This window comes from Giraffa tippelskirchi, chromosome 2 (genome assembly GCF_054371585.1).
Source record: "Giraffa tippelskirchi isolate mGirTip1 chromosome 2, T2T-mGirTip1v1.2.pri, whole genome shotgun sequence".
Taxonomy (NCBI): domain Eukaryota; kingdom Metazoa; phylum Chordata; class Mammalia; order Artiodactyla; family Giraffidae; genus Giraffa; species Giraffa tippelskirchi.
This window is the reverse complement of record NC_137276.1, coordinates 10,349,814-10,365,465: the sequence shown is the minus strand read 5'-3', so window position 1 is coordinate 10,365,465 and position 15,652 is coordinate 10,349,814. Positions and strand designations below refer to the sequence as shown.

At 47.2% G+C, this 15,652-nt stretch overlaps 1 protein-coding gene across 8 annotated transcripts in view; it reads right to left on the bottom strand.

The window, feature by feature from the left end:
* The window catches only part of FGFR2 (fibroblast growth factor receptor 2), a 101,833-nt gene that overhangs the window by 69,708 nt on the left and 16,473 nt on the right, over positions 1–15,652 (bottom strand). For 4 of the 8 annotated variants that reach the window (XM_081534632.1, XM_081534637.1, XM_081534676.1 and 1 more), the window contains exons 2-3: positions 7,527–7,793; positions 6,570–6,647 (exon numbers count right to left, since the gene is read on the bottom strand). The exons of 2 other annotated variants lie outside the window; for them this stretch is intronic. In XM_081534632.1, coding sequence (XP_081390758.1) covers positions 6,570–6,647; positions 7,527–7,793 — 345 coding nt within the window. The remainder of the gene's footprint in view (positions 1–6,569; positions 6,648–7,526; positions 7,794–15,652) is intronic. 2 more of the 8 variants (XM_081534669.1, XM_081534659.1) reach the window with 1 other exon arrangement.

Below are 15,652 nucleotides of genomic sequence, written 5' to 3'. Positions count from 1 at the left end.
TCGATGGCCAAGGCCACATCATGTTGCCTGAAAGAAGGGTATGGTATCCACTTTGTAAACCTTCCCTGGTATAATCTTAGCGATCTATTTAATAGAGAAGGAACTGTGGTAAAAACCCCTGATGACATAAATATGGATCATACTTAAATCAGAAGCAAATAAGCTGACCTAGACATAGGTATGGCCCTTTCTGCTCTGACATGCTCAAACCTTCTGATGTAGCATGTAGCAAAAGCATGACATTCTCCTAGTCATTAAAAACTAATAATGACCAAGTTAAAGGGACAGTCAGACCCAGCCAAAATAAATAAGTACAACCTCATCCTCAAGGCATACCTACTCATTATCATCTTCTACACTGAAACAGACATTGTATGTTAGTAACGATGCCAAGGAAGTAAAATTTTAATACAGCAGAAGCCTCATAACACGTTGTCTGGTGAAGCAGATTCATAACCCCACAGAAATGTCCCTCAAAGTTCCCTGCACACTGCCTTTCTTAACCCCCTTCATCCCACCAATAAAGATCCCCTACTCCTTCTCTGGGCCACCATTTTCTCGGTTACGTGTATGTTTCCACGTCCAGGGTGTTTCTATACTGAAATACATTCCTTTCAATGTCTGCTGACCAGTAAGAGTGGATCACCTGGAGGGTACAGCTTAAGTCATCTTCAGACAATGGGGCAGGCACTCAAGTGTTTATTGAATGGATGGGTGGATAAAGGGATGGATGGATAAAGGGATGGATGGACACCAGACGGACAACTGTTAAAACCCTGAGCTATAAAATGAGGGCGTTGAACTGAAAGTTCTGATAAGGCCCTTCCCAGTTCTAACATTCTTTTCAGATATCTGTCCACATCCTACACAGATACGGATTCTGTCAGCAAATGGTGGGTTCAGAGGCTTTGTTTTGACCCTGTGACTTAAACCTAAGGAGAAAACATGGACTGCTGAGCCTGTTCCCACAAAAACTCTTATGTATCTCAACTCTGACATCTAAGGTTTATGGTGCTCTCTCTCTTTCTCAAACCAAATAGAGAGAATACAGCCTGGGGGTTTAAAGGAAAAACATGAACTCATATTACCGCTGTACCAAAAGAGACCTCACTGACCATCTGGCCCAATGGCTGGTATGATCAATGTCATTCAGAAAGGTTAAGTGATTTGATCAAGGTCACACGGCCAGAGGCTGGGCCGAGGCTAGATCCAAGTCTCCAATTCCCCGAGCAGTGTTCTTTCAACCACTCCATGCTGCCCTTTGAACTCTCCCATGGTAATTAAGTCAAAAGTTCAAGATTTATGTGAGCTGTGGCCGCTGATGACTGCCAACTGTATTTTTATTGATGTAAAAATAATAATAATAAAAAAAAACCCACAGCCTGTTTCAGCTCCTAGATTAAGCCTCACAAACTCTCTAAAGCCCCATTAAGGCCTCTGTCTTAAGTCTATAATTAGGGCCTTTAAAAATATCACTAATCAGGACTTTTCAATGCTTTGACCCTTGAGGGAAGGGGTATGTGTCTGAGAGCCCTTCCCCATCCTCGCAACAGACTGCGCTTCATCTGACTTCAGTTTTGCATAGAGAAAGAGAAAACAAACCTGATAAAGTATGAAGATGTCAGTGAAGGTGTAACTGTAGGGGGCAGGAGGGCTTTATTTAAGAAGTCTCATTAAAACGACAACTTGCTGATCAGCGAGGCATTCAGTAAGATACACTTTAGAAAAAACAGGCAAGTGACCCCCTACTGGGAGACCAGTTGCCCGCGGAGGTCTCCAGGCTCTGCCTTCAAAACAGAACCACCGCTGGACTGGAGGAAGGCTGAGAAAGAAAAGATATTCAACCTGGCTGAGTAGATGGAATATTATCACTAGCTTCTGTAATAAAACACCCAAACCAATTTGTGATGAGGTTTCACTGAAAAGGCATTTCAAAAACTTTAGGCAGCTTATGTACTTTTTTCAAAAATGCATTTTCTTCAACTCCTGGAAACTTCAACACAACTAAGAAACCAGCGTTACCAACTTAGAGACCATCTCTACCAAAGAACAATCCCAATTAGAGCAAATGTGACTGTGATCTGCTACCATCAGTAGGTCTATCAATGCAAGTTCAGAATCTCAGGCCAAGAACCTTCATTTTCCCGTTACTTCAAAAAAAAAAAAAAAAAAATCCCCTTTCTCCCTAGTATGGAAGATGGACAGCTGCAGGTCTCAAGGAGAATAAAACCAAAATAGAAAATTATCTTCTCTCTCTTCACTCAGTAGTAAGAACCACACTCCCACTTGATACAGCTGTCTTACTATCAATTCCCTCTAGTTAAGCAGCCAACCCGAACCTTCTGTCAATCATGTTCTTCCCAAGAAGTCAGTCTCAAGCTCTTCGGAGACAATAATCACTTAAACACAAGCTGGTGGTAATAAAAGTACCTTGAAAAAATGGACAGACATGTCTACTTATTTGCTGCCAGATAACCCATTAAGATACTGAGTACCTAGGGAAGGCAAGGACTAGTTAAGTTATGCTTTCCTAAGCTAAAAGATAAAGCTTGAACCTTTCAAAATCCTCAACCTGGATGCATTTCAAAAATTAGCATTTGAAATCACAACTTTCTGTCCAGAGAAAGTCTCTTTCACCAAAGGGCATATGTAACAGCATTATTTCCTGGCAGCCAAGCTTGTAATGACATCACAGGATTGTTCCGCTCAGGGAACCGTCTAGCACTGGTAAAGTGTGACGTCATCAGCAAGTCAGCTGCTAAAATATGACCGGAGAATGCCCTTCACATCTGTGATGGAAGGACCTCACTTAAAAGCGGGGGGGTGGGGCGTTGGGGGGTTAGATCAATCAAATCAGCTCACTGGAGGGATTTTCAAAGCACGTGCAGCAGGATGTTAATAGATGCTATATTTTAAAAAAGGGTCTTATGGTCAATCAGTTTGGAAAACCCTGGGAATGGACAAAAAGAAACAGATGTTTTACTACAGAACTTCTCAGAGCTTGTATTAGGCTGATAGACACTGTAAGTCTTTGAGAAAGAGTTACGGTATGAGATATTCACCAGATTCGTTTCAAAATACAACTGATTTTTGGCAGAGGATTATTCGGAACCAGGGCTCCCAGGGATACTCTTTGAGAAACACTGACTTATTCTCTTCACGTACAAACCAAACCTGAACACCGCTCTGTTTTTAATAGGATCCGTAAAAGAGATTATAAGAGGATGGTGATACCACAAAATATTCATTCAATATCTGGGCTAGTCATTGCCCTTCAGAAGCAATCTAAGGGGAAAGGCAGGTCCAAGATGCTACCTGATACCGAAAGTGATATCTTACGTTGCACAATGGAACAGGCAAACACTCAAAGCCACTCAATCGGCCTGTATAAACAAGGAAATCTACAGAAGAGCCCACTTTTGAGTTAGGTCTCATAGGATGAAGTAGAAGTTCAGATATACCAGAACACTCCCATAAACATCAAATCAGACCTGGAGGTTAACGGATACCAGTTTCATGGCCAAAACGCAACAAACCTGCCTTAATTTTTGACTGTTACTTTTACCATTATATTTGACTACCGTGCTTTCTGTACTCTGTACAGAATCTAAAAAGAACTCTACCAGGCAGATAAGCTTGCCTTCTTCGAGTGCACTGCCAGAATTAGATAAACGAGAGTATCAGCAACCAGAGTAACCTGCCATCTATTTTTCAAGTCAGAAGATGGACAACTAATGTGGACCAAACCCCAAAAAACTCTCCTTGGAGCAGCTCAGAAATATCACTGTCAGCATAGGATCACTAGAGCATCGTTTGTTAACTTCACTAAAGGGGAACTTTCAAACACACCCCAGGGGCATTTCCAGACAATCAGAAGGCACCGAAGGAATCCATTTGGACACATGAGTGGTTTCCAGGTGGCTGAAAATGCAAAGAATTCGGTGCTTCTACAATTTTCCCTATTAATCAGGTCAGGCATTTGACACTCGAGGTGGCAAAAAATTGTTTTAATGGCAACAACCCCTTCCCCACTTTACCCTGGCCGTGGCATTCCTCTGTCCACGCCGGCCACAGCTGCTTAATCTCAGCCGCCCCAGGCCACACCTGTGAATCACACCAGCCTAATCACAGTAACAGGTGGCAGAGGCCACGCAGCCAGCTAAGAACTGCTATCACTTTAAATCGCGTCTAATGTTTCACGGGCCCCAAACAGAGGCAGTTCCCGACAGCAGTATCTCCCTGGTACAGCTAACACCAGTCCTTAATCACCCCAGAGCACCCACTTCAGGGAAAAGCTGGTGCCATTCGAGAGCTAATTACAACGAACCCTCGTTGCAAGGTGAAGGCACGGAGATTCACTCAACGTGGGCTGGCATTCATTAAATGGAACAACCCACTATCTGGGCACTGGGCAGTCAGCAGTAGTGTTCGGGATGCAAAGAGAGTCATCAGAAAGGGAGATCAGACAGAGAAGTAGTTCATTCAGCCTACTTGTTACATCACCTATACCTTCTGTTACATTTTATTACTTCCTTCCTATTCTGGGTAACATGCTGTCAGGCAGGGGGCTGATCACTAGGACAAAGCAGGTCTCAGGCATGCCGACAGAACCTCGCTGAGTCTGATGCCCCAGGCAATAGCAATGGCTACCACATGTGGGTACCACATTCGAGCTGCCAACAACTCTGCGAGCATCCTCCTTCCACCTCCAACGTCACCCTGGGAGCTGGCAGAGGGGCACGGTGATTAGACAGGCAACAAGCCTATGACTGAATTGCAGCTCTGCTTTGCGTTCATTGAATCACAGATTCTCAAGCAATAAAACACAAACAACTCCTCTCTTCACCTTAAGAGGTTGCTGGAGGCACTGACTGAACCAGCAGTCAGAGCAAAGCCTGCTCTGAGCAGACCCTTTTCATCACCATCAGGCTCACAGCCTCTCGTGCCAGAGCCAATAATAAGCAGTGAGTGACATCTAATCTACCAATGTTTTATTACTAAGTCACGATAATAAGAACAACCTCATTAAAAAGCTGGTACAAATCACAGTGGAAGACACTGTCATTCACCCTGTCACCCTCTGTTTTACCAACAAGCCTTCTGACAGTAAACTTCTATTGGAGGAAGACCTGTGTGTGTGTGACTCCCGAAGCCAGTGGTTCTCACACTTACTGGGCATCAGAGTGACTTCCAAAGTTTCTAATTCAGCTGGCGGTCCGGGGTGGGCCCTGAGAATCTTCATTTTTAGTAAGTTCTTAAGTAATGATGATGCTAGTGGTCCAGACTGCAAGCTTTCTCTTGTCAGAGAGTGAAAATTAATATAAGCCAAAATATTTCCCTTTTTGCCTATGCTGCTAGGAGACTCAGAGACAAATCCAGTTCCCCACTGAAGCAAAACATTATCCCAGGTGCTGAACAACATTGATTGTCTCTTCTTCCTTGAAAAAGCCCTGGGTCTATTTTAATAACTAATTGTCCCATTATTTAGGTCTTGTTTCAATTTACTAAACTGACTAATATCCTTTTGAGAAAATGAAGACTATAACATCTAAGCCAAGAATGCCAACGACAGACGTAAGATCACTTTGGAAATATTCCAGCCATGTTACTGGAAAATACAGCTTGTTGTATTTAATCTTCTTTATTGAGTAAACTTGCAAATGTTTTTCTGAGCAGTGTCCAAATATGCACTCACTAATCTTCATAACAGCCCCCAAAGATATTGTTATCATTCCCATTTTACAGATGAAGAAACTGAGGCACGGAAGTTAAATTACTTGCCCAATTCCGCAGTGTTGGAGCAAGATTTGAACCTAGGCTGCCCAGCTCTGAGAGGCCCACATTCTCAGTCACCGAATACAGGCCTCCTAGTGTCAGTTAAGGCAGTGCTCTGACTGTCCTTAAACATGCAAATAGCTTTTGATGTTCCCCTTTTCTACGGGCAATATCAGGCACGCTTCCCTTATTTCTGCTCAGCAAGCAGTAGTATCTTAGAAGGCCAAGATTTCGCAACCTCAGCACTATCGACATTCTGGAGAAGAAATTCTTTGTTACAAGGTTGTCCTGTGTATTGAAAAAATGTTTACTTGCAGCATCCCTGGCCTCTTTGATGCCACAAGCATCACCCCATTCCTTCGGTGAGACAACCAAACATTGCCCAGTGTCCCCCAGGGGAAGCGGAAGGAGGAGAATCCCCCCAAGTGGAGAACCACTGGGTCAGGCCAAGCAACATCGACAGGGAGAAGACAGGATGTCATATGATTCTGCTGGCTTTACATCTCCAGATAGCGAGGAACCAGAGGGGAAAAGCAAACCAAGGAAAGAAAAGTCAGGAGTGCTTTCAAAAGAAAGTGGCTACTGACACAATAAGAAAGGACAAACAGCAGAGAAGGGTGTACAGTAACACTGCTTTATTCTCAGATTTGAAAGTCAGGAAGAGAAGACACAGTGGAGAGGTGGGGACTGTAGTCAACAGCATCCCGGAGGAGTCGCCAGGGAGATGGCTACACGTCAGGACTTCCCACCGAGCTCTCCTCTCTCGGGGACGTTCTGAGACGGCAATTACTTACTCTTGCTGTTACTGTTCTCACTGACAAAATCCTCTGAGCCATCTGCGTCGTCCTCGTCATCCCCAGATGAGATGGCATCTGTATTCAAAAGAACACAGCCACGGTTGTGTTTTTGCAAAGCAAAAGGTTGCAATCATCTATAGCTCAGACCTTCTGGAAAGGGAATTCAACAACCCAGGAACCCAGGCAAAAAAAAAAAAGTCTGAGATCGTGTTTAGTTAAGATGGTTTTAATGGCTTAAATTTTCTCTCCGTGATGACAGTTGGTCTAGATTATGATTCTTCACGTGTTCTGCTTTCACATTATTTAAACATGCTATATAATGGGATATACTGAAATGGGATTTTAAGCTTCAAATCGTATTCAAGTCCCCAACAAATTTACTGATTGTGTAATAGCTGAAGATTCTTTCCAACGCAATCTTTCAGCACTCGGGATCTCCTTCAAAAAAGGAATTAGTCCCTAGAAAAACTTAACCCTGTGGTCTTCTGACTGTTTACTAATAATCTGAAAAAAGAATTTTAAACTCAGTCGCAAAAGGGGACCTGGGCAGTGCCCCCTTGCCACGTGGAAGAAAAGTCAAGGAGAGAAACTCAAATTTTAACAAAAGGAAGCAGAAATCTTTGGCATCCAAATTTCAATCCTATGTTCTAAACGCCAAGGATGCTGGTGGTACAGGAGTTTTTTTTAAAAAGATGTGTTTTTTACTTATAGGAAAGTATGCGGTCTTAAAAATGTAACGTTGCACATGAGAACCCTGTCATTTTTAACGACCAGCCTCTCTCATATACCAGGTCCCATAGAAGAACTTCAAAAACAGATCAATCACCAACTGTGAAGCTCTGTGCCCAGCATCCAATTAGCAGACCCCAGTGTGGATTTCACTGGTCTGATAACACTTTACCCAGAAAAACGACTACGGGGAAGAGAAAGCAGAGGGCTGGCAGGCCGACTCACCTGTGACATTGACCATGAAGTAGACAGTCTCACTGTCTACGTTCCTAGCAGCAGTACAAGCATAGAGGCCGGAGTCTCTAGGCGTGGCACCTTTTATCTGCAAATATTCCCCAATAAGCACTGTCCTATTGTTGGGCCCCAAGTGTACCCCATCCTTAGTCCAACTGATCATGGCGGCATCTCGCAACAGGCAGCGCAACTCTAGCGACTCCCGGGGCGCAGCCACGTAAACTTCTGGTTGGGAGATTTGGTATTTGGTTGGTGGCTCTGCAGAAAGGCGGGAGAGAGAAGACGGAGACAGATGGGAAAAGAGGAAAAGGAGAGAACGTCCAACAAAGGTCAGTGGAGGCCCCTTGACTCCCAGGAGAGGCAGTTCATGGTATTTTTCTTTTTTCGCAAATGCCCCCAGGGGTGTCTGTCTGCCTCTCCTTGTACCCCAGGAAGCTGCCCTCAACAAGGACCAGAGGAGTGTCTGAAACCAACCGGAGGAAGCACCCAGCGAAAGCTGCCCCACCGAGTCTCCAACACACCGTAGAGCATTCAACACAAACCCAACACCCAACTGGCAAGGACACTGTACAAGTTTAAAGTCAATTATTGATCCAAAGCCTGCTTACCACCAACACCCGAAGAAGTCTAGCATTGTGGCATTTTTAATTTGTAAAAATGTGTGTTTCACAAATGGTTTCATGCCACATGACTGCTCTGTGTACACACACACACACACACACACACACACACCTCTCTCTATTTGTGTGTGCTGACTTCCCTTTTTATCACAAATCTGAGCTTCTTAAAAAGAAATGCCTCAGTTTCTCAGGCTCAGAACACTGCTGGTCTGGGAGACTTACTTCTGTGCTGGCCGAGCTGGGACACATTGTTTTCCTTAAAATGATAAAAGCCTGGAGGCCTTCACGTCAAAACCCAAAAGAGAAAACACGCCTCAGGGAACTGAGACACGGTCCCCATCACACTTGGTGTGGTAGTCGCTCAGTCGTGTCCAACTCTTTGTGACCCCATGGACTGTAGCCCGCCAGGCTCCTCTGTCCATGGCATTTCCCAGGCAAGAATACTGGAGTGGGGTGCCATTTCCTTCTCCAGGGGATCTTCACCACCCAGGGATTGAACCCAGGTCTCCTGCATTGTGGGCAGACTCTTTACTGTTTGAGCCACCAGGGAAGCCCACTTAAATGGATCTTAAATTGCACTTAAATGGATCCAAAGGAAGGTGCAGAGGGCTGCAGGCCTGGTGCTCCATCTGGAGAGCTGGACCCCTCCCTGACCCCCAGCCCCTACCACACAGCCCGGGTTCCAGCCTCCTCAGCCCTCTTCTGCCTTGTCTCCTTTAGAGCTTTTCCTTTCTCCCTCACCTCCCCACTGAACCTCGCCCATCCTTCACGACCAGATCACGCGCGCTTTCCTGGATGAGAGCCTGCCATCAGCCACCCTGGCCCAGAGCAAAGTGGGTCTCCCCTCTTCACCAGCTCCTGGGGATGGGCCACATTCCTGATGGACTTGTCCACTCCCCCAAGGAGATGCCCAAGATCCCAGAGGGAGGGCTGAGGTCTCCGGTTCTTTGAGAGCCCCTCCCCTGCCCCAGGCAGGCACATGGAAGGTGATTGTTACAAATTGGATAACGGTCCCAGTGACTCAAGAGGTAAAGACCCGGTGACTCAAGAGGTAAAGAATCCACCTGCAATGCAGGAGATACACAGTAGACCTGAGTCTGGGTTGGGAAGATGCCCTGAAGGAGGGCATGGCAACCCACTCCAGTATTCTTGCCTGGAGAATCCCATGGACAGAGGAGCCTGCTGGGCTACAGTCCATGGGGCCGAGGGTCGGACATGACTGAGCACGCACACGGTCCACAAACATGCAGGGCAAAACAGGCCCAGGAGGACCTAGCCTCTGCAAACAGAGTGAGAAGGAACCATGCGTCTTTAAGGAGAACAGCCAGAGCCACCGGCTGGGACCCACAAGAGTCCATGAACTGGCTTTCATCCTTCACAGACAGCACTATGAATGGTACCCGGAGTCCCAGGCCCAGGAAGCACAAAGCTTCCCAGCTCTGGGATGGCTCCAAATCTGGGCAGCATCACAAGGTAATTGTTTTGTCCTTAAGTGTGGTCTGGACAAGGGTCCCACATAAGACTGAAATACAGTTACTTCATGTTTCAGTGCCAGGGTCCAAGGACAGGCGAGGGCCACATGCATCAGGTTCTAGAAATCTGCCCCCCCCACCCCCGACTACCACCCACTGTGGAGGGCCAGGGCTCCCCAGAGGGGCACCCCCCAAGGCAACCACACCAGGAAGGGCCCAGACACTGAACAGGATGGGAAGGAACATAAAGGGGTATTCACAGCAAAAGGAAGAAAACAGAAGTCATATTTAACCTGGAAAAACACACCCCAAAACAAGGGCAGAAAGCCCCAACTGACAAGCAGGTTACATTTCAAATGCTTTTCACACTCAACAATTATTTTACTGAACACCTACTATGGGCCACATGCTTTTATCCTGGATGCTCAAGAAGCAAACAGAAACAAAAATACTCCCTGCACTTGTGGGTGATTAATTACAGCGGGGTGACAGATAATAAATATAAAATCTACAAAACTATAAAGTCTATGGAGTGGTCCCGAGTGTTAGGAGGAAGAAATACAGCATGTTAGGGGCACATCCAGAGAAGCGGGCTCTGGACTCCAGAACAGGAGTTGGCAAACCACACAGCCCCTGGGGCCAAAGCCAGCCATAACCTGTTTTTGTAAACAAAGTTGTACAGGTGCACAGCCATGCTCACCGCTTACATAATGTCCAGGGCTGCTGTGATATGACAGCTGACATACCTGTGGTTGAAACAGAGACCTGGTGACCTGCAGAGCCTAAAATATTAACAGTCTTGCCCTTTACAGAAAATTCGCCAGCTTCTATCATGTAGGATCATCAGAGAAGGCTTCTTTAGAGAGAAGGGAAGGGCAAAATGATGCTTCAAAGGTACTGCTGTGAACTTAGTTGGAATGGCCTCAGATGAGGCCTCCTAAGGCTGTATAAGTCATAATGCTGCTCAATTCAATGACTAATAAAAAGGTACTGAACTCTGGATCCTGAGCAGAAAAGGTATGGAAGAGAAATGCAGGGAAGAGGGGAAGAGCAGAAGAACAAAGAAGTCAGTTTGGCCCCAAATCTCAGACCATCTCTCACTTCCTGCATCCTAGGGTCAGGGCCACACAACGTTGGAATTGACAAGCCTCTCGAGGCCACGTGGCCCACCCCTTTTACAGCTGGTCAAAGCCAAGATCAGATGTCATTTGAGTCCTGGGTCTCCCACAACTGATTACAGAAACAGTACCCACGATGTTAGAATGAATTGACACTGCCTCAGCCTGAGTTATAAAATAATCGCTATTTACTAGGACCAACATTGCATGATCAGCATGTTACCAAGAATGTTGTGGAATTTGCTTTCCTCTGAGCCAGAACTGGTCATCAAGAGATGATTGAGCAAGGAAACAGCTGGACAGAGCAGCAACACTTCCCTCCCTTAAAGGAGAGCCCCGGACCCATGTGGCCCATTCTGCTCTGTTCTGTCTCCCTGGCCCTCAGATAAGGGAAAGCCATGTAACTACTTCATGGAGGCACAGGAAGACTCTAAGACAGTTTTTTGCTTTCTAAGGAAAAAAAAAAGAAAAGAAAAGCAAGATTCTTACAGTTATGATACAAAAAATCTCTCTCCAGACAAAAGGGAGAATTATGACTTCTCAAAGAAAAGCATTTTCACTAAGATCCTCTCCTTCATCTCAAACAGGCAAACCACAAAGTCTTGCTGAAACCTAGGGTATCTAAGATGCTGGACCAATATCGCCAAAAAGACATCACTATCCGCTGCTGCAGGAAGAAGACCACATCCTGTTCAGGCCGGACACACAGGAGATGCTAGTGAAAGGGGTGCGTGGAGGACCAAGGAGTCTGGTACGCTACAGCCCATGGGGTTGCAAAGAGTGGACGTGACTTAGAGACTGAACAACAACAACCTGCATGAGAAAAAAGTGACACCCTGAGTTCCCAGCGCACTCTGCTCCTGCTTAAGCTCATGAATGCCCCCAAACAGAATGTTATTTTGAGAATCCAGCGAGCCATCCAATATGAACCTGATCTTCCAACCACAACTTCTGGGGCCAGTCACCATCACTGTCACTCTTCAAGGCTGAAGACACTACCAAGATCACAAGCACCACTCTTTTCAGAGGATAGTCAAGAGACTACCTGGATTTATGAAAGTGAAAGTCGCTCAGTCGTGTTCAACTCTTTGCGACCCCATGGATCGTAGTCCATGGAATTCTCCAGGCCAGAATAGTGGAGTGGGTAGCCTTTCCCTTCTCCAGGGCATCTTCCAACCCAGGGATCGAACCCAGGTCTCCCGCATTGCAGGCAGATTCTTTACCACCTGAGCAACCAGGGCAGCCCAAGAATCCTGGAGTGGGTAGCCTATCCCTCCTCCAGCAGATCTTCCCAACCCAGGAATAGAACCAGGGTCTCCTGCATTTCAGGCAGATTCTTTACCAACTGAGCTATATCCCATAGATATAAAATGATGTTACTAATGATGGGCTCCCAGCTCAAAAGGACTGATAAGGTGACTTGAGATACTAACACTGTTTTTAATTTCCAAGAAAACCAGGTGAAAACTATCACCCAGCTTTCCAATGAGATGATCAGCTTCAAGGATAGTAAAATAATTCCCCAAAATACATCAATAGGGTGACGATGTTCATTTATAAAACAAAGCCATCCACCTTCAAGGTCTGAAACCATTAACTACTACCATGGGGAATTCAGAAAGTGTGTGTTCCTCCCTCCCCAGCTGATTATTTCACAACAGGCTCATCTGAGGGTCTGGGGCATCTTTGGGGAACCCCAGCAGAATCCTGTGATACTCCCACGTAATCTAGGAGGACATCAAACACATCTTAGGTGGATGACTAGGAAGAGAGGAAGAGGGAAGCAGGGGTTAAAGAGTCAGGGAGGACAGGCAAGTGGGGCCTACAGTGGGAAGGGATGGAATCACACACCCAGCCCCTCCCTGGCCACCCAACAGCTCCCGTGGCCCAGCTTGCACGGTCCTGCATCAAAGCCATCCCAGGCCGAGATGCCAAGAACACAGACGCTTAGCAGGGACCCAGACTGGCTCAGGGGAGGCAGTTCTCTCCCTGTCCCTCCCACGCGGCCTCTGGGGCTTGGCTTCCCTTCTGGGGCTGCCATCTCCAGGTGACTCCCTGGTAGGTGCTCCCGAGTGCTCCACAAACACCGCCACAGTGGTACTGCCCTCCTCGTGCTCAGAGGAGACAATGGGCCAGATCCCCCCAGAGCAGTAATGCAGCATCTGTGGGACCCAATCAACCCCTCTACCTTTGATGCGACCACCTTCCAATGTCACATCACCAAGCCGCACCGCCTGCTCTATAAAATAGGACGGTTGACACGGGCAGAGTATTCCCCGGGAGATTTAAAGGATAGCTTTTACGGCAATATTACCAGTTCCTGCATTTGTTTTTTTCTGGTGATGCAGCATACTTTTTACTCTTTTACACGGAGGGGGGGCGAAATCACACGGAGCACACAGTCCAACACTTCCCTCGTCTGTTCTCACCAAAACACAACGGGAGAAGGTTCCAGAAGCCACTTGGCTACACAGCAAGTGCTCTTTCAGAAGCTTCCACAGACAGAAAATGTCTCTTCATACCTTTTGTAATATAAACAACAATCCACAACGAAGTGAGAAGGCTGGGACACTGGCACCAGTGCTGGACGTTCTTCGTCACCGTAGCTGAAAGCGTTCAACAAACAAGGCGCCGAGTTTACTTTCTGGGAGGATGAAGAGGCACTTGTTCCTACTTGCTGAGCACACGACCAGCGGGGACAGCTCAGTTGTGCGCATCTTAGGTTGCATCATCTGAACTTTCTCCCCATGAGTTTCAAACACTTGAGAAGCGCCAGCGGCATCTTATCACGCAGCTGCTTTCCAATAAATGGACTAATCTGATATGAAAAAATGAGAGAGACGGGCAGCTCCACAGCTCGCCAAAAAGTGAACAGTCTGAGTAACAGCCACCTCGGCTTATAGTCAGCATGTGATTCCTGCTGGAGCTCCATCTCCTTCCCACACCAAAGAAACTCCTGAGCCCTGATCCCTGGGAAATACTGGAATTTAGAACTAAGGGGCCGCTGACTGCAAACGGAAGAGGTGTGATGCCAAACGGGGCAGAGGTGTGACGTCCTCTCAGGAAATCCACACGGGGACAGGAGTCCCTGCTGGAGGGGACCAGAGCCCAGGGAGGGGCGGGGAAGTCTTGCAAAAGGCAGAACAGGCTGTGGTTTCTGGGACTTCGCTGCTGAATTCTTCGCCCGGCTGAATTCTTCCCCAGTGTCATCAGGAGGCCGTCTTGAGACAATCGAAGCAGCGAGCTCGTTTGGAATGGGGAGCTATTTCAGGTAACACTTGACGCTGCCAAACCAGCCATAGCAGCACTTCAGACTGTCACTTTTTATAATGTTTGCCTATAAACTTTTCCCGTGTGGTTTTTGAAATGGCGCCCAAATGCAAACAGGGAACAGATGGGAAACCCGCATCTTGCCCTGTCCAATCGCTTCGTGCAGAGCGGATGACAGGTTTCAACTGTTAAGGAAGAAAAGAGCGGCGTATGCCACAGGGACAACAAAGCACGTCACAGTTCACAAATGCACCCTTTTCTGCGGTTTCCTTGGGACCAGCATCTTTTCAAAGGTCAGGATGATCACAGCTAAGAAGGGAAACTCCAGCTTCAAGAATGTGGGGTGAGGGGGTCCCCCAAGAGGTCTCTCCGTCTCAGAAAGTCAGAGGTATCCAAACCCTTAACACATGCCTCCAAAAAATCGGACCAAAGGGAGAAAGAAACAGAAAGAAACGCCTAAACAGATCCCTCTGCAAGACAAGGAGGGAAGGGAGAGAGAGGAAGGGATGTCCTACAAGTGGGTGTGGGCAGCGGGGGGTCCCCCTGGGAACTACACCATCCGTGTCTGGGGCAAGAACAGTAACCCAGCCTTGGTTCCCTGATGCCCTCCAGACATTCTGCCGCCTTGCACGAGAGAAGCAAACGTCAGTGCGGTGGGGCTGCCACTGTCTCGACAGAAGAGACACCCGAGATGGAGCCGCACATGCCACCGCAACGTGGCAGTCCACGGGGCACACAGCGGGCAAGAGTCTGCTCCAGACTCACCCTCTGGTCTTCACGATGGCCCGCAGCAGCCACACCCTGGTCCTGGCAAGAAGTTTGAACTGGCCAATACCCCGCGTTCTGTCCATAGGAATGGAATACAGAACCGCCTCTCATACACGGCACTGCCAAAGTGCTTTTAACCAGCTGGACGGGGTCCAGACAGACAGACACCTGGCATCGCTTTTCAGTGACCCGTGGTGTCTTAGAGCACAGGGACTTTGGAAGAGCATAGCCCCCGCTTTTCCACGGCACAATTTCCATCTAGGTGGCATGCAAGCTTAGCTGCAGAAAGATCTCAAGGTCCCGGGATCCCCCTCATGGAGTCAGAAATGACCACCCTTGCGATCCCCGGCACAGGGGCCCTGCAGACAGCCAGAGAGCAGAGGCAGAGCTGGCTGTTTTCAGCTCCGACAGCCTCGAAGCTTCGCCTTTACAAGAACGGGCTTGCAGAAGACAAAATCCGGACATCAAACGGAGGCCTTATAAGGCCTGGGTACTACTCGTTCCTTCGGGGTAGGAAAGAAGACAGAGATATTCTGCACAATATAAAGATGAAAGTTCTCTACCTCAAGAAATACTGCCAACATAAAAATGGGGGCCTCAAGGAGTTCAAAGCCCTGGAACACGGGAGAAGTAAACAGGCTGCAGTCTCCTCTTTCCAGCCCGCGGTCGGGGTGTCTTCTAGACTCACGTCAGGACTTAACACTCTCCCTGTGGGTATCATGGGGGCCAGGACGACCACTAATAAATAGCTGCCTCTGCCACAGAAGCTTGACTGTTCCAGAAACTCTAGCCTGGCTCGCATTCCTCCTGATCAGACGGGATGATGGCTAATGCTTCCAATATGGTAACCATTAAAAATTATATATTTA